General features: G+C 40.5%; 1 protein-coding gene and 1 long non-coding RNA gene across 3 annotated transcripts; one reads left to right on the top strand and one right to left on the bottom strand.

Annotated features, from left to right (window-relative positions):
* Positions 1 to 282: 282 nt before the first annotated feature.
* LOC110366441 lies at positions 283 to 6,980 on the bottom strand. The gene is made up of 3 exons (XR_002426678.2): positions 6,727 to 6,980; positions 6,452 to 6,538; positions 283 to 839 (listed from the first exon to the last, which is right to left on the bottom strand). It is a non-coding gene; the product is annotated as an uncharacterized LOC110366441 (long non-coding RNA).
* Positions 6,536 to 26,299, top strand: tcea2 (transcription elongation factor A (SII), 2). 2 transcript variants are annotated; one of them, XM_036142526.1, is made up of 11 exons: positions 6,536 to 6,716; positions 8,110 to 8,172; positions 11,419 to 11,524; positions 12,661 to 12,757; positions 14,218 to 14,363; positions 15,376 to 15,432; positions 17,462 to 17,616; positions 18,361 to 18,507; positions 18,590 to 18,661; positions 20,015 to 20,057; positions 20,142 to 20,451. In XM_036142526.1, the coding sequence occupies exons 1-10, from the start codon at positions 6,648 to 6,650 to the stop codon at positions 20,021 to 20,023; spliced, it is 921 nt and encodes a 306-aa protein (XP_035998419.1). In that variant the 5' UTR covers positions 6,536 to 6,647; the 3' UTR covers positions 20,024 to 20,057; positions 20,142 to 20,451. The 2 variants fall into 2 exon arrangements, with proteins under 2 accessions (XP_035998419.1, XP_021162977.2); XM_021307302.2 differs by lacking the exons at positions 20,015 to 20,057; positions 20,142 to 20,451 and adding an exon at positions 26,203 to 26,299.
* Positions 26,300 to 26,369: the final 70 nt, after the last annotated feature.

The following is a 26,369-nucleotide window of genomic DNA, read 5'->3' as shown; positions in this document are numbered from 1 at the left end:
AAGGCCCTGCGCACACAATGACATTTTTTGGTTAAAAATGAGACGTTTGGTTCCCTTTGCATTGTTTGTGTACGCCCCAACGGCAGAACTTGAAAGCAGGTTCCAGAGTGTAACATTTTGAATACAGCCCAGTTTCTGTTGTCGTGTAGATGGGAAAATGGATTCTGCCTGTATGGCAAAGCTCTGGCACATGTAGAGTATTACTGCAATCAGTAGAGATAAACGTGCAGCAAAACGACCAGTTTAAAGACCACAGTGGTGGTTTTATGATTCTCTCACTCAAACGTTTTACCTAAAAGATTTCTAAGGTAGAGACACTTTTTTAATCGTGATTATAATATCCAGGTTAAAGAACAGATTTCTTTTTGCAGATGCAGCTCAATGACATTTATCGACCTTCATGTGTTGCTTTTGTCTCCTGGCCTTTGTCTGTGGGACCTTCCTGGTACTCCTGCCTGTGGTGATGTTTGCTCCATCCATTGTGGATAATTTCCCAGGAAGTATTTGCTCTGTGAATGAGATCAATGCAACCCCACTTTTGTTGATGTATGGACTCATTCAGGTAACCTCTGACGCCAGGAAGTCCTTCTCTCCTACAGGGCTTCATCTGAAGCAGGAAGTGCCCACTTTCCTTGATCTCCAGCTTTTCATTTTGACCTTCACACGCCACCAGGAAGTGTCCTTTCTGCCCGTACTCGGTCTATGGAGTCGCTGCAAGTAATGATGGGAGACAGGAAGAGTCCTCTCGGTTGGATGGATAGGGGCATTCTTATTTCCTCCAAACATCCAGCCAAGTATTGTGTTGAGCTGATGGTAAACGACTCCGGCAGCAGCTGTATCTGAAAAAAAAAAAAATGGTACAGAGTAAGATGTCAGATGCTGACTCACAATACCAACCAACTTGTCCTGAAGTAGGGCAGCTTTGGCTGTTGCCATTCTGTCTGTGGAGCAGTGAACGTTGCAGAGGGCCAGAGTCCTCAAAACAGCATATTTTTAGAGTAGATCTGATCCTTTTTAAATACATCGGCTGAAGATGAGTTGCCTTCTTGTTCCTCTGAACATTTCCAGGGTGTCTCTCAACATTCATGTGTGTAAGCAAATATGTCTGCTGAGAAACAGTGGAGGCTGGTAGTGAAAGGATTGAACTCACTGGGCCTTTATGATTCTTTGAGCCAACGGTGTTCAAACATTTTGCACCGCAGGCCAACGGGCAAAGATCAACAGGTTGAAATTAATCAGGGGCCACTATTAAAAAATAAAATCATCTTTATTGTAACATACATTCCAGTGAAATATATCCTCTGCATTTAACCCATCCCTTGGGGAGGGTCTTTTTGCTAACAGACCCAGAGTTGCAGTCATAGCAACCTTATATATAGTCTTGTATATAGAAATATAGTCTATATGATTAATACAAAGCTAGGTTGGCACAATATATATACCTAAACGAAAATCAGTGTCAACTCATCTTTAAAAGGAAGGTTGGAGCCAAATTCTGGCAAAAAGATAAATGAACATTTCAATAACTCACACCATCCCATCATTAATTGCAAATGTTGATTATAGCCAATTAATGCTTTAGTTGATTAAGTTGTGGCAAATGACGATCAGCTGTAAAGTGAGAGAGCCAAACCAGAAAAGGGAGAAGAGACGAGGCAGAAGATGAGAGGAGGGTCATTTTCTGTGTGTTTTTAAAGAAAACTAAAAAAAATGAGGAAACATGGAACGAAGTAGAGAAAAAAAAACTTTAGTTGGCAGGCGATTTTAGGAAAATTCATTATTATAAAAATAAAGCAGGAATGAGAGGTATGATAGAGACATGATCCAACACAATCAGAGGAAATCAGGGACAGCAGAGATAGTAAAAAGTGAATGAAAGGAAGTTCTCTGGATCAAACAAGCCGGGCTCTGCATTCAGAGACTGGCGGCCATCGCTGTCAGCAGCCGTTAATGTTGCTGCCAGCTCCTCTCTGGAGACCTTCGGCCTGAGGAGGGTTCGGCTGCAGCAAAAAAACGTTACTCTAACAATTATTCATTCCATCTTCTCAAATTAGAGGAGAGTGGCATTGAAATGTGGACGAGCACAGTCTCAGGGCATCGTTACCAGCAGACAGCTCTGTGGACGGTTTAGATTACACCGAACATGTGGAAGTATGAAAGATTTCCATAAATGTCTGCTTCTCCTGTTTTTTCTTCATTTTAAATTGGTGTCCTATTAAACAAATACATTTCAATGTATGTAAATAAATTGACTTGTATAAGAAATAGTTAAATATGACATAAAGTCAGGGCCAAACACGCCAGCTCTACTATAAAATAATCATCCTCTTACATATTCAGTTATCTTTTTATTTTTTCCTTATTTTCTTTATCGTAATGGATACGTTAGACCAAAAATTATGTTTTCCTCATCTTTATGCATTTTATATACAGGGTGTGTAAAATATATTCATAATTGTATGCTCAGAAAAATACTGACTTTGATGAAGAGGTCCCAAAAAAATATTTGTTTCAAAATGATACATTTATAAATTACAGGGTTACAGTGTAGTTTTAATTATATTCACTCTAGAAAAAAAAAAAGCGAAAATAGCAGAACTTTGTAAAAAGGCTGGTCTTTTTTTTATGCAGCACTGTATATTTGCCCAAAGTAAAAAAATATTTTCCCTTATTACCATTTATAGCTCTTTATATTTCCACCCAGCAGTTCAGCTTTTATATTTCCTCTGTAAATAGATGCATGTTGGCTGGTATGGAGCCAGCTTTGGAAGGTGAGGCTGCATTTCTGGACGTCAAACAGGAAGTTGTAGATGTTGAGGGTGCAGGCGGTGACGACCTGGATGGGCTTGTAGTTTTGCACCAGACCCTCGTGGGTAACAAACGTAAGAAATATCTGAAGACTTCCCCACGTCGACGCTGCCGGTTAGAGACAACAAACAGCAGTCGTGTCTGTGTGATCCATTCAGTACAGGAAGGTCTGGAGAAAAAAAAAGGCTGAGAACCAGGAATCAGAGCAGGAGAATCTCTTACAGTTCGCTGGAGTGAATGTCGGGAACCCAGACGTTAGCTTTGGGCAGGGAGACTTATTTTACAAATCCTCCGGGTTCCACACCAGGAATTCATCCATCCATCACTGCCTGTACCACACATGCGCTGTAAAAACTTGATTCTTCTCACACACGTTGAGGCTGGAGTTAACCAAGAGGTCTATGGCCACCATGGTGGACGTCCTCCAGTCCTTCACAGGTCTCACGCCTTTCTCAGGAACTCGGCCAGCCGCACCAGGGTGCCGTTGGCAAACCTTCCAGGGTTTCTCTTAAGTGAAAAGAAGCAAATTATTCACGTTCTGATGTACATCAGCAGAAAGGGAAAAAGAGTCTTCATGTCTTTAAGTAAATCCAATGGGCTCAAATTTAAGATGTCTGTAACAACCCAGGTAAACCTGAAGACTTGGTCCACAAATGATGTTGTGTTATAAAGTGAAATGTTACAGACATATGTGTTGAACACATGAAGGAGTATAACAGCAAGGGCATAAAAAGCCAAAAAAAAAGAAAGACAAAAAAAAGAAAGCAGCCACAATCTGCTTTTAAATGTAAAGTTAAGCCCCATTATGGCCCTAATCTGAACATGGAGACAACATAGTTTCACCATAAACCAGCCACCACCAGCGGCTTCTTACAAGAAATCTGACAAAGGAATAATCTGAATATTTACTAAAAAGGTAAATGGCTGCTGATAGAGAGCTTCGGGAGGACAAGGAGTTAGAAGGTCCAGTTTTGCCATAAAAACAGTGAGAAATGCACTCGATTGCATTCAGTTATCTTAGCTACTGGCCAGTGGCACATAAAGACCGGCCTGGATGAAAACCAAACCCCTGTGGTTTTACATCGTGGCTCTATTAGATGGTTCCACATGTGGACAGCTGCCGTATGTTAAATTGTAGCCAGGTAAAACTACATTAAGCTATATTAAACTTCCTCAGCAAACCCAAAACATAACAAGCTTATCAAAAACTTGTTTGAAGGCTGATTTATTAACAAAGAATTTAAAGAATTTTGGATATTTCTAAGGTTGGCTTTGGAGTCAATTTTTCACACTTTGGTAGTAGAACCTTTCTTTGGTGGAAGATTTTAATCAATGCCTTTAGGTGCCTTAGTTGTCCTCCTTGCCTTTTAATGTCTTTGTAGCCATCTTTTTTTGGCCCCATCTCACAGGACCAAGAATGCGTGAATCTGCCTGCTTTCATTTGAATAAACAAAGACAACAAGTATTTCTATTCCAGTGGCTGGCTGCTTGCAGTAGCAATAACTTGACAATGGCGACATCTAGTGGACGGAGTGGGAAGCATGCCAGTCCAAAAATGGGCTTTCTCGATAGAAATAGCAAGATGCTCCAGTTAAAGTAATGTTTTAGCAGAGCAGAAAACAATTGTTTAATTTTACTTTTGCTCTGGATTTCAGACAGGCATGTTCTATAAATGTTTTCAAAGCAAAACTAAAGACACTTGTTTTCCCTGTGTTATGTGTCCTGAGTTGTGTGCGTTTTAACTTTTTTTACTTTGGTCCCCCCCATCCATTTTCTTTTCTTCTTAATGTCTGTTTTACTTGCCTGTACAGCACTTTGAGGGTGTCTTATAAATAATTAACAGTAGTATTGACTTTATATCAATCTATTAATGATTCTATTGTTCTTACCCAACCTGCACAAAGGAATGAAAGCTGAAGCATATTTTATTAAAATGAATGCAGTTATATTCGTTACATGTAGTTTCTTATAAAGTAGAGTGAAAATAAATAAAAACATAAGAGTACTGAAATGTGTCAGTAGATTTAAATAAAATGCAAAGTAGAAGATCCTGGTATTTTTTCTTTTTTGGGGGAGAGGGAAATTTCCCATAATATAAAGAAATTAGCATTTACTTTTTCAGGATTTTCTTATGAAGAATCTGACCTGAAAAGTAAATTTTTCTTTTATGGCGCTCCCGCTTTCATTTATCTCATCTTTGACATAAGGGATAGAAGATGTTTGCGATGTGAAGTTCAATAATCTTTATTGTCATGTGTTACCACACATAATGTGTGCTTAAGATGCACACAGACTACACAAACATGCAGACACAACAAGACAAAGTTTCCACACTTTTTTTTTGCATGAAATCAGTTGATAGCACTGACCAACAACACTTCCTGAAAAGCGTAAAGCATGCAAACAGTCTTTAGGGACTGATAAGACTCATATCTGAGTCAAAAAAGTCAGATAGCAACAAAAAGTCACATAGCAGTTAGTTGGCTGCATCTTATCTACAAAGCTTTGTAGATAAGCTGCAGCCAACTACAAGCCCCAGAACTAAAAGCTCAGTTTAGTTACATCATGTTGTGTCCTTGCCATATATATTTTACATATTTATTTTCCTTACCATATTTTTTTATTTGTTTCATTAAACGCAGCTTAATCAGCAGCATCAGTTTAATCCATTAGTCGATCACAGCCAGAATACGGCTGTTCTGTTTGCTGCAGGCAGCAGCTGAGAAACCGATTTTGTGAAAACTGAGTCAGCTCCTTTGATTTGTAGCTGTGAGAATTGGCAAGTTTATATTCTTGCTGTGGTAAGGCTGCAGATTTTATAACGAGAGCAAAAGGAAGATATTCTGCAAGGCTGACACTTATTACAGGGAAAGGCAACAATGTTCTTAAGACTGAAGAAAGGGCATGAAAGAACCATTTTATTCACAAGCTCATCATTCTGGAAACATTTGGCAAAGTAGGGCTAAAATTTTCACTTTACTGATATGTTTGTGCAATAATTTGGCATTTAAATTGAAATCACATGGTGTTCCCACACTTTCCTTACAAGCTCTGAGATACACTTTTATGATACAATTTTAATTATTGTTCTCTCTTTTTGACATGAAAAAGACATACCATTAACCAGAACTGTTTAATATTTTTTGTTTTTGAAGGATGTTTTGTAAATGTTCAGCCGTGCAGTTTGAAACACGTGTAACTGAGAGCCTGTCCATATGAATGCATTAAATTGACTTAAGAATTTTAAAAATAAAACTGACATTTCTTGTGAATTGGTACTTGATAAACTGAATGAATTTTGTAATTATAATAATAATAATAATAATAATAATAATAATATTATTATTATTATTATTATGTAATATAACCGAATATTCTCCTGGATTCCTTAATTTTTGCAAGGGTGTCATTTTTTTTTTTTTCCATTTTACCTTTACTTTTAACATTTTGCTTACAGATAATTGTGTTGTTTTTTTTTAACTCATTTGTTTAGAGTAGACAACGGTGTTCATTGACTCATATCTATTAGTTTATTAAATGCATTTTAATAAAACAAATGCAGAGACTCCAGCTTCAGTCAGGCCAGTTTTGCTTCCATATCCGAAGAAAGGCTTTCAGCTGGAACAGCTGGGCTTTGGTCTACCTGAATAAACTCCATCTCCCATCGTCCCCCCGTGTCACGCCACAACAAACGAGAGAGGAGCAGCAGCTGGGGCACAAACCCGACGGGCTGCGTGGAAAGAAGGGCAGAAAACACAGAGTGAGAGTTTTTACCCTCCTTCTTAGATGGAGGTTGTCGCCGCAGCGGAGCAGCCGAACTGACGCGGAAGAGTCCAGAAATGGCCAAAACGCAGGAGGTGGAGCGCATCGCCAAAAAGCTGGATAAAATGGTGCACAAGAAAAACACGGTGAGCTCACAAAGCAGTTGCTGCATCCGCGGAATGAGAGCAGCCATCAGGTGATGAGTCAACCTTTAACCGGAGCGGGGGGTAAACACTGGCTGGTCCTGAGCTGGACGACATCATCTGGATATTTCTGCACAGACCATGACACGGCCTGGGTTTTCTGCTTGTTTTTAAAATGCTTTGTTACTTCTGAATCTGGGCAGCCATTGGCCAGAAAGTTGGCCTTTTGATGAACAGACGCACCTGAAATTACTTACGTCATCAGTTCGCTTGGTTTATAATTTAATTCTCTTGACACTAAATCAATGAATCCACTTTTTTGTGGTTGTTGTCGTAGCTTTGATAAAAGGATTTTACAAAAATAAACGACTGTAATAAAAAAAAACACAGCAAGCTTTACTTAGTTAAATGATGAAGTTAATGTTTTATTTTAATATGAAATAGGAAAGGACATGCTTTTTGATTTCATGTGTTGACACATTGGGGCTTGGGTGCAGATTATCTTCTTAATTTTAGTATAAACTTGTGGTGTGGCCTGACAAATTCACTAATGCGTCTGATCTGGCATCAGGTTACAGCTGCTTTCAAACCGTGTCTCCTTCATTTGGCTCAGACACAGAGAAAAATGCTGAGGGTTTTAATTTTTGACAATCTGTTAATATCAGGAGACGTTTTGTAGCGAGACAAAGTAAAAGCAGCTGTAAAAGATGAACTTTACTCTGGAGAAAAAGAAAACACCTTGATGGTCTGGCTGTTCACTCCCTGCTCCCTAGCTGACGATGGGACTGGTGACACCATAAGCTTTCTACAGTATTGTCATACGCTCACATCCACACGGTCATCCATAGAAAAATACTAATATATCATAAGGGAGACACATATAGATGATATAGATATAGATGTACCATATACTAAATGTTGCAGAAAGGCAGATGACCTGTTTTCTTCGTCCTTGTCTTTTCAAAACAGTTAAAAATAACATTGCTGAAATTCTTTATCCATTCCAAAATTATTTTATATTTAAAATTTTGTATGAATTGATTTTTTTTGTGTGTGTGTGAATTAGTCACGGTTTTTATATCTTGTATATTTATAGCTTTCGTTCCTAGTGCTGAACTTCACATGCAGAGAGAAAAATGTGATGAAATTAACTATTTCTTTGGCATTAAAAACTAAATTGAAAGCCCACCTTAAAAACTATATTGATTAAACCTGTTTTTTTCTTCCAAAAATAATCAATCTTCATTCAGCTAACTTTTTTAATTCTTGGTTGTTAAATTTGATACATAAAAAAACAACTGCATCCAGATGCATTTGGATGGAAAGCTGGTTATTAATCAGCTCGGTAAGTGATACAGAGGTTTGGATATGAAGCTAAATTCTGCTCTTTTTAAAGGACGGCGCCCTTGACTTGCTGAGGGAACTGAAGAACATGAAGATGTCTTTGGAGACACTGCAGGTCAGTTTGGCCTCCATGTTTTTCTTCGTTAGCAAAGCTTTACTAGCCTCGTGAGACCATCCTGATCTCGCGAGCTTTCAAGGTTTCACTCGCAGATCAGTCTGGCTACTCTCCGTTAAAGAAAATTTGGAGCCGTTCACCAAACGAACGTCCAATCAGCGTTGGCTTTGAGGCGGGTTGAGGTGTGACGCAACGGGAAGCGCGACAGTTCAGTCTAAACAACATGGCGGCTTCAGCCGATGAAACTAGCGTTAGCGTGGCTATCGAGCAAGTTTTATCGGAATTACAGAGTATTTCTTTGCTGAGCTAACGAGCCTTTACCTGCAGCAGCAAGAGTAGCTTGGCTTGTGGTTGTGTTTTCGTCATCGCTCGTAACAGAGCGACGACGAATCTGATTGGTTTATTTGGCCCGTCTATCACCAACATAAGCCAATCAGCTAACCAGTATTTTCGCCCCTTCCCAAAATTACTTCAACGGAAGGTTTCCAGATGGATATGCGGAGCAAATCTATCTGGCGGAGTCAGGTAAAAGCTTTACTCCTTAACGCTAAAAATGAACAAGGCACATTTTTGGCATTGATCGCCTGCTGTTGGTCGCGTGACATGTCGCCTCTCTCTCGCTGAAAAAGCACGGACGACAATGAAATTTCGCCCGGTTCACTTCACCGTGTCACCAAAACGAGCCTCTATCCACTTGCCGGCTCCTCTTGTCTGTTCATCTCACCATGGCGGACATGGACTTTACCGGGCGAGTCATGGTGCTGTGCTTAATGTGGAAAGCTGAAAAATGGTGTTGGCTCTGGTCGGCGCACCAGATCCTCCAGAGAGTCATCGCTCTATAGAAATACAGCCTAGTTATCCTATCTAAATATTAACATATAAAAACATTTTCGCTCTTAAAGAAACGGCCGAGGGGAACCCCTGACGTGACGCGAATTGACAGAAAAGTTCAGATTGTTGAACTTGAGTTAAATTTCGTTTCAGTCTCGTCACGCGTCCACCACCTAATTCCAGTTTAGCTTTGCTCTGTTTGCCCAATTCGCTTCTTTGGAAACTCATCGTTCGTGTTGCCGACCATTAATTTTGCTTCTGAACGTGTATTTACGTCGGGATAATATGGAAATCACTCGCATCATTCGCCTTGTTCGTGTTCGGTGAGAACGCACCTTTACACACCTTTACACACCTCCCATAAAAGTTAAAACGTGTCTTTTTCTCTTTTTTTTTATGTACATTCATACACTTTGATCTCAACCGTGAGAAGCGCTTGCTGTAGGTCTTGGATGATATTTTAGGGTATTTGGAGAGTAATTTTAGCATCTTCCTGTCTGCTCTGATGGTGAACTGTGCTGGTAGAGCCATACCCAGGCTTGTTAGCAGTTTTTTAGCTCCCTATCCACTTGTAGATAATTTCCTGCACAGTGGAACAATTAATATCAGATCCTCCATTGACATTCGGTTGATTAACCTGGCCGGTCAGATTGATAACGATATCAGTCTGGTTCTGCTCCCACTGAATCTGTTTGAGGAAAAGAGGGAATTTTAGCTGAACTCTCTGAGCTGATTGGGTGAAGTGACACCTGGTGCCAGCCTACCAAAGGTTGGTTTTAGCCAATCACGATGTCATATTAAAACATAAGCAGACGGCATGAAAAACCACAAGCTAAGCTAGTCAAGGCACTTCTTGTTGTTCTAAGATGAAATCAGATGTGATGGCAGCAGCTACGCATGCGTCCTCCTGCACTGCCATGTTTGTGTTGGTTCAGCTGTGAGCTCAACTGCTCTTGCTTTCGTCGCACCGGTATATCCCGCCTTAAGCCACAATACTGCAACCTGATTGGCCCAAATACAAATTTGATTCTCGTGTGTTTGTGAACGCACAAGTACCGTGAAAATTCAGGCAACTTTTTATGCCCTACTTGCATGTCATTAAATCCCTTACCAAATTCTTTAGCTGCTGCAGACTTCAGACTGCTACATCAGTCTCCTTCAACATTTAGGAGCTCTGTTTAACAATCGGTGCTCTCATCATGCAGACCTGATGCGATTCATCTATGTTAGTTTAACCGTGTTGAGTTTCAATACATGTGTGGAGTTGTCCTAATTAATCCCTCATCAGAAAATGTATATTTTTATTCTGTTTTTTTTTAGTACTGGTCTGGTTTGTTGGTGTTTCGAAGTAAAATGACTGCGCTCTACATCTAATCAGGACTGGATCCTGCAGGGTTCTGTGCAGAACTTTTATGCTGTCTAATACGACCCGTCAGAGCCTGTAGGCGGTAGGGCTGCACAATTAATCGCATTTGCAATCTAATCGCAATTTTAAAAAAACGCAATTTCCAAATCGGAGAAGTCTACAATTTTTGGCTATGTAACAATTAGTGAATCAGATGTCTTTTAGGTGTCAGTAATTATTTTTAAAGTGGGTTGCCTCCACATGGAAGACAAGACAGTTGCAGCAGTGAGATAATGTAATTTTGTTACTTGTTTTAGAGTTTATATAATCATACTGTTTTGCCAGAAACTTTCAGGAATCTCACCACAGCATTAAGTTCTGGTCAATCAGTTTAATACATAGACTGGTTTGTTTGTTGCACTTTATGTTCAACAAGAATTGATATCCAACTCAATTAAAAGCTGTTCTCTTGAATAATATTCTGATTAATAAAAACATTAAAAGTTCTTGTTTTAAATAGTCCTTGTTTGCAATCATCTTTATCTAAAGGCCATTTTTGTTTCCTGTGGTTAATGCAGAGAAAAGTCAAAATCAAATCGCAATTTTGGTTGAAATATATCGTAGTCAGAACGCAATCATTTCTGCTCCGAGTTGAGATGCAGCGGCTCTTTTAGCACCTGATCTGCACAGCGATGAAACGGATTGATTTGTTGTTTGTATATGTTTTCAAAAACATGATAATTTAACTGAAAAAAAAATTATCGCATTAAATCGCAATATTAAGATAAAAAAATCGCAATTAGATTATTTTCCAAAATCATTCAGCCCTAGTAGGCGGTGCTTTGCATACATGCTACTTAGGAATTATGATATAGCTTACAACAGACAAAATAAATGCCAACTTTCTAGACCTTTTTCAGAAGGTTGGAACCATTTGCAAGAAACCTTTTAATGTAATTTTTAAGCTAAAAAGCTTATTTTCTGATGTGTGTGTGTGTGTGTGTGTGTGTGTGTGTGTGTGTGTGTGTGTGTGTGTTTTCTCTTGGTCCTCTTGAACACGTGAATTGTAGTCAACCAGAGTTGGGATGTCAGTGAATGCAGTGAGGAAACAGAGTTCAGATGAGGAAGTTCAGACTCTGGCCAAAACTCTCATCAAGTCCTGGAAAAAACTCCTGGGTGAGTGTTTTTCTCTCAGTGAAATTGTTCGTAAATAAATACTCACCCCTAAATGGTCTTTTTGTTGTTTATAAACTGTTAACATGAACGTCTTATGGCTGCCTACATGTCCCTGTCATTTTTTTTTGACAAATTACTGCACATTTCTTGAAATCCAGCATTTAGTGTCTAAATCAATGTTTGTGGCGCCCTCCTCATCTTAACGAGTGTACTGCATTCAAATTTTTAATCAGTATTGTTATTGTTGCTAAAAAGATATTGTGACGTTACCTAGGGCTGGACAATATATTGAGATTTAAAAAGATATCGACAATTTTTTAACAGATAAGATGAGACCATATCGTTTATATCGAGATGGTCTATGTTGCCTTTTTTCAGTAGCTTTTTTTCAGCTGTTTCTTATTTCTGTACAGCTGTTTGTTAAATATGTCTGTGAGACATTTGGAAAATCGTTGATTCAGAGATGCCTTTTTATAATTTCTTTATGAAAAGAAAAACATTGAGAAGTTTCGTACATCGACATTCAGCCTTAAAATGTAGAGAAATTATTATTTGGTCCATATTGCCCAGCCCTAATGTCACACAGAAAAACTGACACTGTTTGAATATTAAAGCGGCTCCGTCTCGTACACCTCCCTAGCGAGTTGGAGTACGAATATTGAGCTTTGTGGTCTTTCCATCAATTTTTCAGCTTAGCAATTTATTGGCCTAGCATTCATTTAATTTATTTAGCATTTATTTACCTTGTTCTAGTAGCCCAGACCACTCCCAGCTCTCACTCCCTGCACCTTTCCTGGACCGCCGGGCGCCTAATTTAGGTGCATTTTGCTATTAGATGTGGGCGAAGTCAGACTCTGGTACAGTGGGTTAGTTCTTTAATAATAAATACATACTTGAATGATAATCCACTGGTTAGTTCACCCTGTCAGTTCCTGTTACATTTATCGTTTCTCAGACAAAAATAGAACACTCATGATTTTTGGGTTTTGCTCAATATACCGAATATTGAAAAATATCGGGTTTGAATCAATAACGGAAGCTAGAATTCTTTAGTTTAACTTGAAGAAAAGTGATTCTGGTCTGCATGTTAATGTGCTCTGTGTATGTGTGCATGTTTTTTTTCTCCTGTCACACAGATGGCGCAGAAGGGAAGTCTGACGAGAAGAAGAAGGAGGAAAGCTCTCCTGTAAGGCCATCTTCTACCTCCAAGGACTCTGGCGCCGCTGAGAAAAGGTCTCTGACCCCATCAGTGACTCTGCCTTTGATTATGCTCACTGTGAATGAGTTACACCCTTCTGTGGTGGTGAATTTCTTTTAATTTAGTTTTTTAAAATGTCCTGTCAGGCAGTGCAGCACTCGGAATTGCATTCTTAGTGCCAAAGTGATCCTAACAGATTTACTTTATTAAGTGGAGCATTACTGTGTTCACTATAGTGTTCCACTTGATACTCATGCAAAAAAACTTTATTGGACATTATTTTGGGCTTATTTCAAAATCAGTGAACACAGAAATGGGTAAAAGAATGGAAGGAAGAGAGAAAGGTGTGGCAAAATGTTAAAAGGGAGAGAAGATGGCAAAAGGAGAGTACAAGATAGCATCCTCGGAGTCTGCTTCTACACCTGCAGAAAGAGGTATAAAAAGATCAAAACAGACAGAAGTCTGGACTCAGAGTAGAGCCGCTGCTCCTCCACGTCGAGAGGAGCCAGTTGAGGTGGCTCGGGCATCTGGTCAGGATGCCTCCTGGACGCCTCCCTGGTGAGGTGTTCCGGGCACGTCCCACCGGGAGGAGGCCCAGAGGGAGACCCAGGACACGCTGGAGGGACTATGTCTCCCGGCTGGCCTGGGAACGCCTTGGGATTCCTCCTGAGGAGCTGGCCCAAGTGGCTGAGGAGAGGGACGTCTGGGCCTCCCTACTGAAGCTGCTGCCCCCGCGACCCGACCCCGGATAAGCGGAAGAAGACGGACGGACGGACGGACGAAACAGACAGAAGTATCAAAAATACAAACAACCCCTGTTATGAAAACTTCACTGAAAAATATGCAGCATTGTTTAATACAAGATGTAGTTAGTGGCAGCCAGACTAGATCCAGCCATGGGTCCAGAGACCCGAGGCCCAGCGGCACCAAATCCCCCAGCAGAGCCCCAACAGAGTCAGGGGACTCAGGCCCCATGAAGCAGCCACCAGAAGTGAGCCAGCACACACCCAACCACCCAGCCCCGGACACCGAGGACCACCAACGCACCAGCAGGGAGCCTGACATGGAGATGGGCTCCACAGTTAGTGGAGACTGTAGATGTCTCAGGAGAGGGGGCGGCCCAGAACCCAACCTGACCAATAAACAAGCGCGCTGTCACACTCACATGTTCCCATCCTTGTGCCCACACAGGCAAACTCTCATAACCATTCACTCAGTCTAATGATAAATCTGAATAGGCGCTGCAGACACATCCTATACTCCCAGGTACCGGTACCAGGGTGGAGGAGAGTAGACCACCCGGGCCTCAAGCCGAGACCAGGGCCGTCAGTGCCCTAACCTGGGCCATTTTATCCATCTATGGTGGTGAATTTCACCTAAAAATGAGGTTTTATAGTTGGCTTGATGGAGTCCTTCGTAATAAGAGTGGCTCTGAAAGCCGTCTCCTTTTAAATGCAACCATGTTTCTCTCTTTACCGTCTTACCTCCTTTATAGCAGTGAGAAGTCTGTGGAGATCCCAACCACTCCCACCACGCCTACCGCACCACATCGATTCACCACTTTCCCCCCCGCCCCCGTGACTACCGACAACGTGCGGACCAAGAGTCGGGAGCTGCTGGTGGCTGCTTTGCAGACTGGTGGTGAGAACGTCTGTGATGTCATTCTAAGCCGTGTTAAACCTCGACGTTAAATCATTTCTTGCTCACTTAAAACTTTGTTACATGCTAACTTGCTGTGTTATTTAGTTAATTGTTTCCTTCCTTACTCTGTTGCTTAAAGTGTAACTCACTCCAAAATCAAAAATTGTTGCAGATAAACTATATAAACTAGGCCTAACGTCGCTACTTTAATGTTACTATACAATGTTTTTTTTAATTTTTTTGTGAACTTGTTTGGTTTTGCAATATTCGTTTAAAAACCATCTCAGTGCTTCCCTCTCTAGGGTTGAACGGGCTATTGCAGTTGAATTTTCCTATTGGTTTAAATGGTACGTGCTTTCATCATCGTATCCTCGTTTTGGGTATAAAGGCATCTCAATCAGACATGCCACCATGGCGAGTCAGACTCAGGAGCTTTCTGAAACGGAAAAGATTCAAAGATTCTTTATTGTCACCGTGGTGAAATGTATTTTTGGAAAGCCAGGGTTTGCGGGAGTTTACCCCATAATTTACTCCTGAATATCCACTAACCCAGCTTTTTGAAACGGGGCCCACATGCCGCCCTTGTCCCTCCATGTTTCAACATGTCACTCTCCCTCATCCCGACCGCTGCCCCAAACCCTGCTTAACCCCAACCGCTCATCCCCACACTTAGCTGCATTTCTTGAAACCGTCCACATTGGTTAAAAAAAAGAAAAAAAGTCTCCGAGGGCTGAGTTACACTTTAATAATTTAGTTACTTACTTTCTCACTTAATTTCCCACTTACTTTTTTGCTCGCCTACTTACCAGTTGTATTATTTTACTTTTCTTACTAATTTATTCACTTAGATACTTCCTTATTTACTATCTGGCATTTTCTGCTGTTACCTTTTCAGTGGATGGAGTAACTAGACGACATGTTATTTCTTTAACAGTGTGATTTTATTTTTTTTATTTTTTTATTTTTCTTGACTTTTCCAGGAAATAAAATAAAAATATGTTGTGTGTTTCAGATGACTTTAGAGCCATTGGAGTTGACTGTGAGCACCTTGCAGCACAAATTGAGGATCATATCCTTTTTTGGAGTACATCATTGTTCAGATGAATAAAAGTTAAGTAACTTGGTGGTTATCAGTCTGTTTAGCAGGTTGATCTTAGTTTAAATATGTTGACATTAATCGGTTTATTACCTTTTAAATTTTGGACACACTGTTCGCCCTAGTGGGCGAATCCCTTGTTATAGAACAAAAAGTTTGAAGCTCTATGTTGTCTAACGGGTTATTTTCTAATTAACATTTATTTAAATTTCTCTCCTGAAAACAATTAGCCTTGTACAGTGCAGATCAAAAGTATATATATTTTTCTGACTGAGTTCAACTTTATAAATCAGACTTGAGATTTGATATAAAAGTACCACACAATTTCATCTAGTTGAATATCTGAACTTCGACTGGGCCACAGTGAGACCTTGAATCTTTATTTTTTTTGCTTTAGTTCTTAACCAAGGCTTGGGTGAAAGGTTATTAAGTAATGATTCCATCAAAACCCAGAATTTATGGTCTATTTTGGTACACATACAGAACCTTGGTGGGGGATTTAGTTTGTAGGGATGCCTAAAGCATCCACCAGGGGCATAAGTGGTGGGATAATTAGTGTAACACTTTTTAGTTGTGCTTTATGATGGTGAACATATTAACTGAGACTAAAACTGTCTCCTGTTGTCTTGCCTCACGGGGATTCTGTCTACACATGTTTAAAAGCTGCAGATGGAAACAAAAATCAAATCTTCTGCCTTTTTATAGAGGCGGTCACACTTGCTCATGGTCAGTTAATGCACGAATCATATTCACACTACCTGGCTGCGTTTTTTTTCTTTATCAGGGGAAACATAAAAGTTGGATTTACAGTTAAGTTTTATGGTTTTAATTCTTAAACTGGAGGCCACAACATTTGTGATCAGATAACTCATGCTGTTACACCAAGAGTTATGCTCTAATTAGAGAAGAGAAGCACAGTAACACACTTTTATCAATAATAATTCATTTCTGGATTCATATAACGACCAACAATTTGGTCTGCAGCGAGGCTCATCAGGGCCCACCTTCCCTCCATGCAGGACTTGTAAAGGTTTAGGGTCAGGACAGGGCAGATGACAGACCCCACACATCCTGCACCCAAGCTGTTTCTACTTCCACCTTCAGATGGCGCTACAGAGGGCTGTTTGCAATACCTAGCTACCCCAGAGAGTTCCTCCCCCCAGGCTGCCTCTCTGATGAACATTTAACAGTCAGAGGACCCATGACTATTTGCGCTAATTCAACCTCTTTGTAAAAACTGTATATTTACACAAGGCTTATATTTATTTATTTTTATTTATTTAGATTTAAAGGAGCAATAAGTGACTTTCACCACTAGGTGGGGCTTGAGCACAGTCTGTAGACCAAAACAAGATGTGCATCAAGCCACGCCTCTCTCTACCTCCACTCCAGCTGCAACCCGGCATCCATTTGCCCTCCACTGCTCACCCGTCGCCTCCTATGAGCATATTTGCAAATGATAAAAACACAACAAAACAGTCTCACCTTTCGGAGGAACATGCCTGGTGAAGAAGTAACTTATAACTTAATTATGCTGTTAGCAAGAGAACGTTTTGACCTGCTGTGCGAGCTCTCCGCCTTTTTGCTCCTACGCAACATCGCTGTGGCGATGGCGGTTTTTTTTTTTACAGGCAGGGGGGTGCTAAGCCCTCAGTGGCAGCTGTTCACGTGCACGTACGTGCACATGTGGCCGGCCCGGCTACATAAACGAGACTGGAGAAAACTGAGAGGTGGTGTGCGACCTCATTCTATGGTCCATCTAAAAAGATACATTTAGTTCTTCACAAAACTGTTTTTTTCAGTTCTTTCTGTCTGAAATACTGAAATTTCGCTTATTGCTCCTTTTTAAGATGTCTTAGTGGATTCATTGTTTCTGCGCACAAACTTGATGATTGAACCCAATTCGGATGAAACGGCTCATATTAAATTTCCTCCTGTCCTCGTTTTAAAATGAAAATGTCTGCGTAGAAATGATTTGCCCTTGACCGTTCACCGCGCTCACGGATATTTCAGGAGTTCAAGTCGACGGATATGAAGTATAAAGCGCGTCTGCGAAGCCGCATCTCCAACCTGAAGGACCAAAAGAACCCGGAGCTGAGGCGCAACGTCCTGTGTGGGAACATCTCGCCTGAACGCATTGCCTCCATGAGTGCCGAGGTCAGTCTCTTCTTCTCTGTCGTGTTTGGGTTGAGATTTGCGTTTGAGTTTGAGTTCTGGGCGTCAGCAGGGAGCGTTTTCTTTTTTTCTGCCTTTTGGCCGCTCAGAGTGAGATGGGAAGCAGTTGAACTGGATTCAGACGGCTTCAGATCTCAGGGAAAATAGAACTGTTAAAAAAGGGAATCGGATTAAAAACTTTGGTAATTTGCTCATTTTAAATACATGAAATATCACATTAACCACAGGCTTGAAAAGCGTATGGTTATGTTTGCAGATCCCTTAGGTTTTTTTTTTTTTACCTCTCACTGGTCCTTCTGCTCTGCAGTAAAACTTTTTTACTGCTACATACTTGTGCTCTTATTTCCATCTGATGAAGACTGAAGAAAAAAAGGATAAAGTGACAAGAAATGATGACTCTGCCAAAACTTTCAGACCGTATCAAAGCAAAGAGACATGAGGAATTCTCTGCTCCAAGATGGATTCGGCTCACAGCAGCAGGAGATTCACAGCTTTAAGCAGGAGGCTGATGCAAATCTGATTAAAACAGAATTTCTCATAGGAACAGTCGCTCACAACAGTGAAACAACAAGCAGATTTGAAAAAGATAAAAAGTACTCCAATAACTGGGATACAGGGTCAGGAAACCATCGGAGAGCGAGCTGCAGTTCTGATAAAGAGAAATCTTTATAAAAGACTTAGGATTGTCACATTGTCCTACAATGACCATTGTCTTGGTCATTGTAGGAGATGGCGAGTGCAGAGCTGAAGCAGATCAGAGAGGCTCTGACTAAAGAGTCCATCAGGGAACATCAGCTGTCGAAGGTCGGAGGAACTGAGACGGACATGTTCATCTGCAGCAAGTGTCACAGCAAGAACTGCACCTACACACAGGTACAGAGCCGCAGAGACCGCCCGGAGCAATCCCAGGCGTCCTCTGGCGTCTTCGCATCAGCTTTGTCTGTTTGTGTCACAGGTGCAGATCCGCAGCGCCGACGAGCCCATGACCACCTTCGTTCTGTGCAACGGCTGCGGCAACCGATGGAAGGTGAGCAAAGGCTGTCGGTGATGTAGGCGGCTGTGGGTCACGGTTAAAAACTTTAGTGTCAAAATGTTCCAGAAGCAACCTGCTTGATGTTCTGCCACAAGGTGGCAGCAGAGACTGCTTTCACATTTCCTCTGTACCCATCTTCACCTTTTTCTTCATCTTTCTCTTTATGTCCTTTTTTCCATTGCCCCTCCTTCTTCCATCTTCTTCAGTTTCAGCCCCTCATATCCTCCTCCTCCTCCTCCCTTCCTGCCTGTGTCTCAGACCTCTCCCCCCTCCCTGTTCGGTTCCTCCACCTTTCCCCTCCATATTAGTCCTTCCTTACCTCCCCGGTAGTATTTTCCAGTCCCTCATCCCTCCCTTATTTAGCTGCTGGCTCTGGGTGGAGGTGAGCTGCCTAGTTTCACCCACTGGTGCTCTACTTTGCAGCTTGTAACAATAATCAATGAGAAAGCAGATCGATTCGAATTGTGGAACAGATGTAAATGCTTAAAGCTACTTCACATGTGCATCTTTATGCCGGCTGGGTTCAGCATAATGAGCCTAAACAGAGCACTGACTTCCTTCTTAGACGGTTTATCCCAGCTTGTTCGCTGCATCTCTGAAGAAGATGAGACTGAAATTTAATGCAACGACACAATCTTCTGAACAAGGCTGAACTTTGTAGAGCTGCTCAGTCTGAGGGACAGCTTTAAATTAAAATGTTTTAATTGGTTCAGCTCATTAAATGTGGTATAAGCACATAAAAATAATGATGATGATAATTATAATGATAATAATAATAATGGTCACCCTTATCTCACAGGTCAACATTCCTGTTTTAGTTACTCATCAATGTTCTTAGACACAGAGCTTCTTCTGCATGAAAGTCAACTCTTAACATTTAAACGAAGAATGCATGAAAGGAGGAATGTAAGATTTGAATCTGTGTTGGAAAGATGGCTGCTCACTGCGGGCAAAGCTATTCAACTTTCTCACATTTTTTAAATTATCACTACCATCTGCATTTTTATCTATTGCGATCTATGATGGACCAACAGAAAGTAGCCCAGACCTGTGAAGTGTATATATGCTCTATATCATGCAGTCTTATTTGAGACTTTTTTTTTCTTGAATCTCTCCATCAAAATGATCGAAACAAGAGCCGTGAGGATTTAGATGCAGTAAAGAAGCAAAAATCAGTGAAAGAGGCTGTTAGCAGGACAAATCTGTGCTGACAGTAATGTTCCACTTTGGTTTTTATCACGCAGTGAAGAAACGTTTGCATTTAAAAGCTGAACCTGCAAACTGAGCTTTATTTACAGGCCTGATGGGCAACTTTTTAATCACTCCGTTTTCTCTCTCTTTTCACAGTTCTGCTGAAGGTGTGTGTGTGTGTGTGTGTGTGTGTGTGTGTGTGTGTGTGTGTGTGTGTGTGTGTGTGTGTGTGTGTGTGTGTGTGTGTGTGTGAGTGTGTGTGTGTGTGTGTGTGTGTTTGTGAGTGTGTGTCATGCAGTACAGAAACAGTGAGTAAATAATGGATCTTGAATTTGGAAAACCATATTTTTATTTTGTAGTTTATATAAATGAGATATATAAACAGTTGTGATGTACTTGGAGGAAAATGTAGAAAAGTTTCAGTTATTTGATTTGATTAGTTTTGTACGGAGCACTGAGATGTCGATTTAAGATGTAGCGAGCGTTAAGCTGCATTTCTATTGCATTTGGGCAAGTGATGGATGTGCCTTTGTTTGCCGCCACATATTTTTCTTCTTCCATTTATATTAAAGTTGCTCTGGATTGATATCAAATCACTGACTTATTTTCTTTATTTTCTTTATTTTTTTCTTGAAAAAGAGGTAGATAAAGTTTAATTTATACAGCAAGCCCAGACCATCACAGATCTGATGCAGGATTTGAGTTAACTGCTCAGTTTTAACAAGATGTTGAAAGCATCAAGGAAGCATTTCAGGTTAAAGGTGATAAAGTTGCACATGATAGAGACTAATTCTATTCTATTCAATAAATGCAGGTTTTTTTTTTTTTTTTGCAGTGGCATAATCAACACTAAAAATGTTTTGAAAACCCCAATATTTTATTTAAGAAAATGTATTTAATGCAGGAAAAATCCAATGTAAAATGCAGGATCATGGTACTAGTGGAACAATTGTTGGCAATCCTGCTGTAAATACTTTATACACACCAATAGGACAGCGTTAATCTTTTTTTATATATATCTATAGATATATATCATATAGGACAGCGCTTAATCTTTTTTTAAAAAAAATATATCTATTTATATAGATATATATCGTATAGGACAGCGCTTACTCTTCTTCTGTACGGCTTCACAAGCTTGGAGCAGAGAGAGAAGCCGATCCCGGGCCTTTTCTCTCTCGATCAGAAGTCACCAACCTTTCTGAGACTGAGAGCTACTTCATTGCTGTTGTGTCATACCAGTACTGATCTTTGACCTGGAAAAGTCAGAGTTCTCCTTAACATTATGTAAAATAACCAAATTGCTCATGCTTCGTAATAGATATTGTCACTTTTTTTAAATCTATAAATGCAAGTGTGATTAAACAGGAAGCGTAACTGAATGAAATAAAGTTTTGGATGCAGCTCACTGGTGGATCGTGGTTCTTTTAGAACAGGCTCTTGGGAGCCACATGTGGTCCTCAGGGCCCCATGTTGGTGACCCCTGCTCTAGATGGTCCAGAGCCCCGGGGGTTAGGTCCTTCTGGCTCGTTAACACGGTTCTGATGATCTTTTGAAGGGAAACAGAATCAGGTGTTCTCATTCCTGCTGCTAGTTGCAGTTTTTTTGTGGACAGTCTGTTTCTGTTTTTTTATGCACATCAATTAATGCACATTTTGTGCACTTTTGGGTCACCCTACTCAGTTGCACATTTCATTTAATATATAGTATCCCCTTCTTTCTGATGCACCTGAATTCCTCCATGGTGGAACAATAAAGTGTTATTCAATTCTGTTCTACTTGTTTTAAGGCACATAGACCTTTCAGACATTTAAACGTGGGGATTCTGTAGATGATAAAATGCATCATCTACAGGGACGGACCGCCTTGATGCAGCGTGTTCTCAGCGCTGTAAATCAGGGCTGCAGGGATTAAGGCGTGTGAATGTTCAGCCTAAAGCAATAAGGGAGCTGAAATCATTCAGCAGAATTCCAAAAAAAGGTAAAAAACACAACCATGACCTGGATGACTAAGAATCTTCACCAGCATTTAGCAAAACTACAATCCCTTAAAAACTTTTAGGTTCATGTATACAAACTGTAACCGCTGTGTGGATAATATAAAATAAAATTTTAATACTTTTTCTGAACAGATACTGACTAGCTCATACAGTCTTCAGAACAGAATGTTTTATGTTTGTCAATTTATATAAAGTTTAAAAATGATTTTTTTTCCCCCCTTTAAATCATATAAAGGTGTCTAAAGGGAAGTAGTATATTGTGCTGTAGTAAGCTCTCCATCTCATTTCCTACCGGATCCAAACATTTAGAACTATCAGGTCTTAGAACCTCCTCAGGATGGAGCCGGGTTCTCCAACGTGGAGAAGTTGAGCTCTGTGCGGTTCTAACATACATTATTATTATAAGCACTACAGCTACTTATGGAGCTGATGTTTGTCAACAATAAAATTACAAAAGCACCCTTTATTATTAATTGTACTCTACATTTTTAATTAAATTACATTTACTGGAACAATAAATGCATTTGTTGCATAATATAAACTAATGAAAATATGCCTTCATCCTCAAATAAGAAAAATTTTATATTTATATTAACCAGAAAAAAAAGTATCATGCGATGATTGTAAGGATCAAATTGTAAAATAAAAAGCTTGGCTACTGCTGCTGCATGCAGGTGTCAGTTTTTCACACCAACCCTGACTTGCAATAAAAATGTTTTAAAATAAAGCTAATGACAGTTTAAATAAATCCCGCTTGCGGGAGAAAGCCAAGTGACACTGTGTGTTTTTCTGAAGGATAGCAGTGGTGTTGAGCATGTTGACAGAGGCGATGAGAAGTGGTGAGAAAGCCGAGGCCAGAGAGCTGCTGCAGTGTTTGTTGTGGAAACAGCGCTGCGCTCTTCCCATACATGAGCATGGGAGACGCAGGCGGAGGCCGGCGATGAGACACTTACACGGCTCAGGGCCTGATGTACCACGCTCTGGTAGGTGTCTTCTTCCTGCAAGCATGGAAAACTGGACCCAAGGCATGCACGGCTTTGACGGAAAGAAGAGGGTCCAAAGGGCAGAAACTAATCCAGAGCAACCAAGTTAGGCGAACGCCAATGAATGTTATGCAAACAGCAACCAAAGTTTGAAAATGAAGAGTCTCACAAACTAACTTTTACATCTATGTAATGAGTCGGCTCCCAACTGAATGCTGTTAATACTTGTTTGTGGTAATAACTGCTAATATTCTCCACGTGTTACCCAGGTATGGAAAATGAAAGATAAACTGCTAATACTTTACAATAAGACGTGTATGAAGGATGGATTCATATTTAATGAAGCAAGTGAACTCAGTACCACTTTACAATAAGGCTCCCCTTATAGATGGCTTATAGATAATTTATAGATATGCTATTAATTGATCTGTTAACCTTTTATAACTCATGAAAGTGTTTATTATGCATAAATTAAGGGAGACCTAAAATGGACTAAATAGTGCTAAATCGTGAACCTAATATGTTTAACTGTATATTTCATCTAGGGTTGCTTATATTAAATATTTTTAATATTTAATATTACTAATTTACTACCTTGTAAGCACAAACCAGTCAGTTTAGTCTCTTGCTCACCCTTGATTCATGCATAATAAACACTTATGAATGAGGCGTTTACAGGTTAATATATTTTTATAAACTATTTATTAGCCATCTATAAGGGAGCCTTGTTGTAAAGTGGCACCGTAAACTGCCTTCAAAACTATCCTTATCCAATTATAAACACAGTTAATTGACACGATGGGAGGCAAATATGAACCGATTCTTGCTAAATAGTGATTCCTCGTTAAAATTGTCCTCACTAACTGCTTATTGAATGCTTAGAACGTCTCCAGAGTGGCCCGGGGGTCTGCAGCTCCAGTCTTCGGGTGACACTGTCCTGCACCTCTTGGATGCATCCCTGATCGGACGCAGCAGCACAGGAAGGCTGAATTACCTCCTTGGCGTGTCAGCAGGTCTGCAGAGGCCTGCACATTAACCGCTGGTTTGATTCAGGTGTGCTGGAGCAGAGGACAGTGGAGTTGAGTAGCTGACCGCTGATAATGAAACGGCTAAATAAAGCGGTCACCAGCATTACAAAACCACTAGAGGGCCAATGCTGCACACGAAACATCAGTTCTTCCAGCAGGCTGGAGCTCCTGTCTCATAGAGTCACATCCTCCTGCATGACATTGTGAACCTGGTCTCTGGTCATTCTCTTTCCCTCCTCGCTGGCAGCTCCATGTTCAACATGCTTTGTCCGCTCAATCCAACATCTTTGTCCAAACTACCTAAGCCCTGCTTGTCTCCTGATCAGACCTACCCTCCTGATCAGATCCTAGCTTATTCTGTCCCATCAGCATCCAATCCATCTTGTAAAGGTTCCCTCTCACTCTTTGTCACAGATCACCAGTGACTCTTTTCTTCATCCTCTCCACCCTGCCTGCACCTTCCTCTTTCCGAGCACAACAAACGTGAAGAGGCTAGGGCCATTGGCCCCCCATGATCTCAGGACCTCTACTAATGGGGTCAGGTGGTCTGTTTCTGCTGTTTGGTCTGCATGGCAGGAAAAGGGACATATAGAAAGCTTTAGATTCTGTTTAGCTAGTAGCTGCAAAGTAATTATTGAAGAAAAAAAGCTAAAGATGCTTTTTTAGTCCATTGTCCGCTGCCTAATCAGGCGGCTGTGCTGGTTCTTCATACATGCATGTTTGTGCATTTGTGTATGTGTGACACACACTTGAGTAATCCCAAACAAAAGCGGTTCAGGTTACAGGGAACTGTGGGAAAGAAAACAGGCGCACAAGCTGCCAAATGACAGTTTCACTGGTTGCGTGAAAGTATGTGCTGGTTTCCTTCATGTTAGCAGTATAAACACTAAGTGTTAACTATAACAGCTCTGCCCTGCTCAGTTCATGTTCACTTTCACTTCAAACAGGACTGTACCATCAGCTCATGAAACACAATCCATGTTTTACACCGATGAAAACCTCAGCTGGCTTAATGATTTGCTCTTACAGCCAATTTTAGGCTAAATGATTCATTTCAATTCAGCTCAGTTTATTTATACAAAGGCAATTCCCAACACGTCTTCTCAAAGCACTTTAAAAGGTCACCTAAATTGAATCAGACAAATTGGTCTAAAAGTTTCCTCTCTAAGGAAACCCAGCGGATTGCGTTGTGTCATTGGCTTGCAGCTTTCACTCCTCCTGGATGAATGTGGAGCCACAGTGGACAGTTGCTGACATTGTCTTTGCAGCAATCTCTCCTACTGAGCATGCATGTAGCGACAGTGGAGAGGAAAACTCCCCTTTAACAAGAAGTAAACCTCCAGCAGAACCAGAACCAGGCTCAGTGTGTGGCACTTCAGGTCTACTTCTGTCAGTCAGTAAGGAAGGAGCTAATTTTCTATTTTAAGGCTTAGATAGAAGCTCTTAATGATCTTGTGAATATGGGCACAGATCACAGCTGGAACCTGCTTGTATTTGTTACTTTCACAGAGTTTATTTGTTCGCTAGCAACGTGCATTGTTGCACCAAAGCACTTGTATTTCGCTCTTAAAAAAAGACGAGACATTTATGTTTTCCTTCACAAGCCTTATTTAAAAAAAATGACTTAGTAAAATGGAAAAAAAAAACACCATCACTCTTCCACTTTCAGTTTACTACTGTTCGAAAAGACCAAATTCATTCACCACACAATTCAAAAAAAATTTTCCTTTGAAAAGTTATTTAAATTGATTGTAAAACATTCAGATTTGGGCATATATATTTGTTTTTTACCTAAAAAAAAAACTACAACTTTTTTTCTATCTTCTACTTTGTTCATTAGAGGTTAGTATATTTTATGTCAGATGTTTCTGCTACATTAAATCTGGAGCGAAGAGAAAGACACTGACCACCCTTTGGATCCAACACAGAACAAATGACACCACTGCACACTGGATGTTCAAGGGTTTCTGTTTATATATGTACAATTAAAATCACAGTTTTAACAAAAATATAAAATAAATAACATTAACAATACTAAGGTAAATGCATTCTGAGTGACCAGCCTGGTAAAAGACTCAGACATCTCTCTTTTTTTAATATATATTTTAAATGGTCTGTCTTTGCCGCTACAGGCACCTACAAACATTTGTTCTCCTCACACTACATTTCCCATGAAGCACTGGGGGTATGCGTACCATCCCATAAAACAATTACCTTGAGTTCTTCTCTGTATATTTTCTATCAGCGCTTTCTATGAAGGTTTTTTTTTTCTTTTTCTTTTTTTTGCACCTGGGATTTTTCTCCCACCCCTCTTCCTGAACTGACCAACCACAGATCAGCCCTGCGGCCTCCTGCAGCCAATCAGGGGCAGGCGTCCAAGTGGGCATCAGACAGTGGCGTGGTCTAAGGTGAGAGGTCACAGAGGTCAGCAGCAGCAGTGCCCAGGTAGGCCACCCTGGTGTGAGTGTGTGTGTGGAGGTCTGTGTAAATATTTGAATTAC

This window comes from Fundulus heteroclitus, chromosome 1 (genome assembly GCF_011125445.2).
Source record: "Fundulus heteroclitus isolate FHET01 chromosome 1, MU-UCD_Fhet_4.1, whole genome shotgun sequence".
Classification (NCBI taxonomy): domain Eukaryota; kingdom Metazoa; phylum Chordata; class Actinopteri; order Cyprinodontiformes; family Fundulidae; genus Fundulus; species Fundulus heteroclitus.
The sequence above is the reverse complement of the archived record's forward strand: the minus strand, read 5'-3'. Positions and strand labels throughout refer to the sequence as shown.

Bases quoted from the DNA above. Each gene is read 5' to 3' on its own strand.
- tcea2 (XM_021307302.2), top strand. From the start codon at position 6,648: ATGGCCAAAACGCAGGAGGTGGAGCGCATCGCCAAAAAGCTGGATAAA. The intron at 8,173-11,418 runs GTCAGTTTGGCC...CGTGAATTGTAG, and splicing joins TGTCTTTGGAGACACTGCAG to TCAACCAGAGTTGGGATGTC. The intron at 15,433-17,461 runs ATATCCTTTTTT...CACCGCGCTCAC, and splicing joins TGCAGCACAAATTGAGGATC to GGATATTTCAGGAGTTCAAG.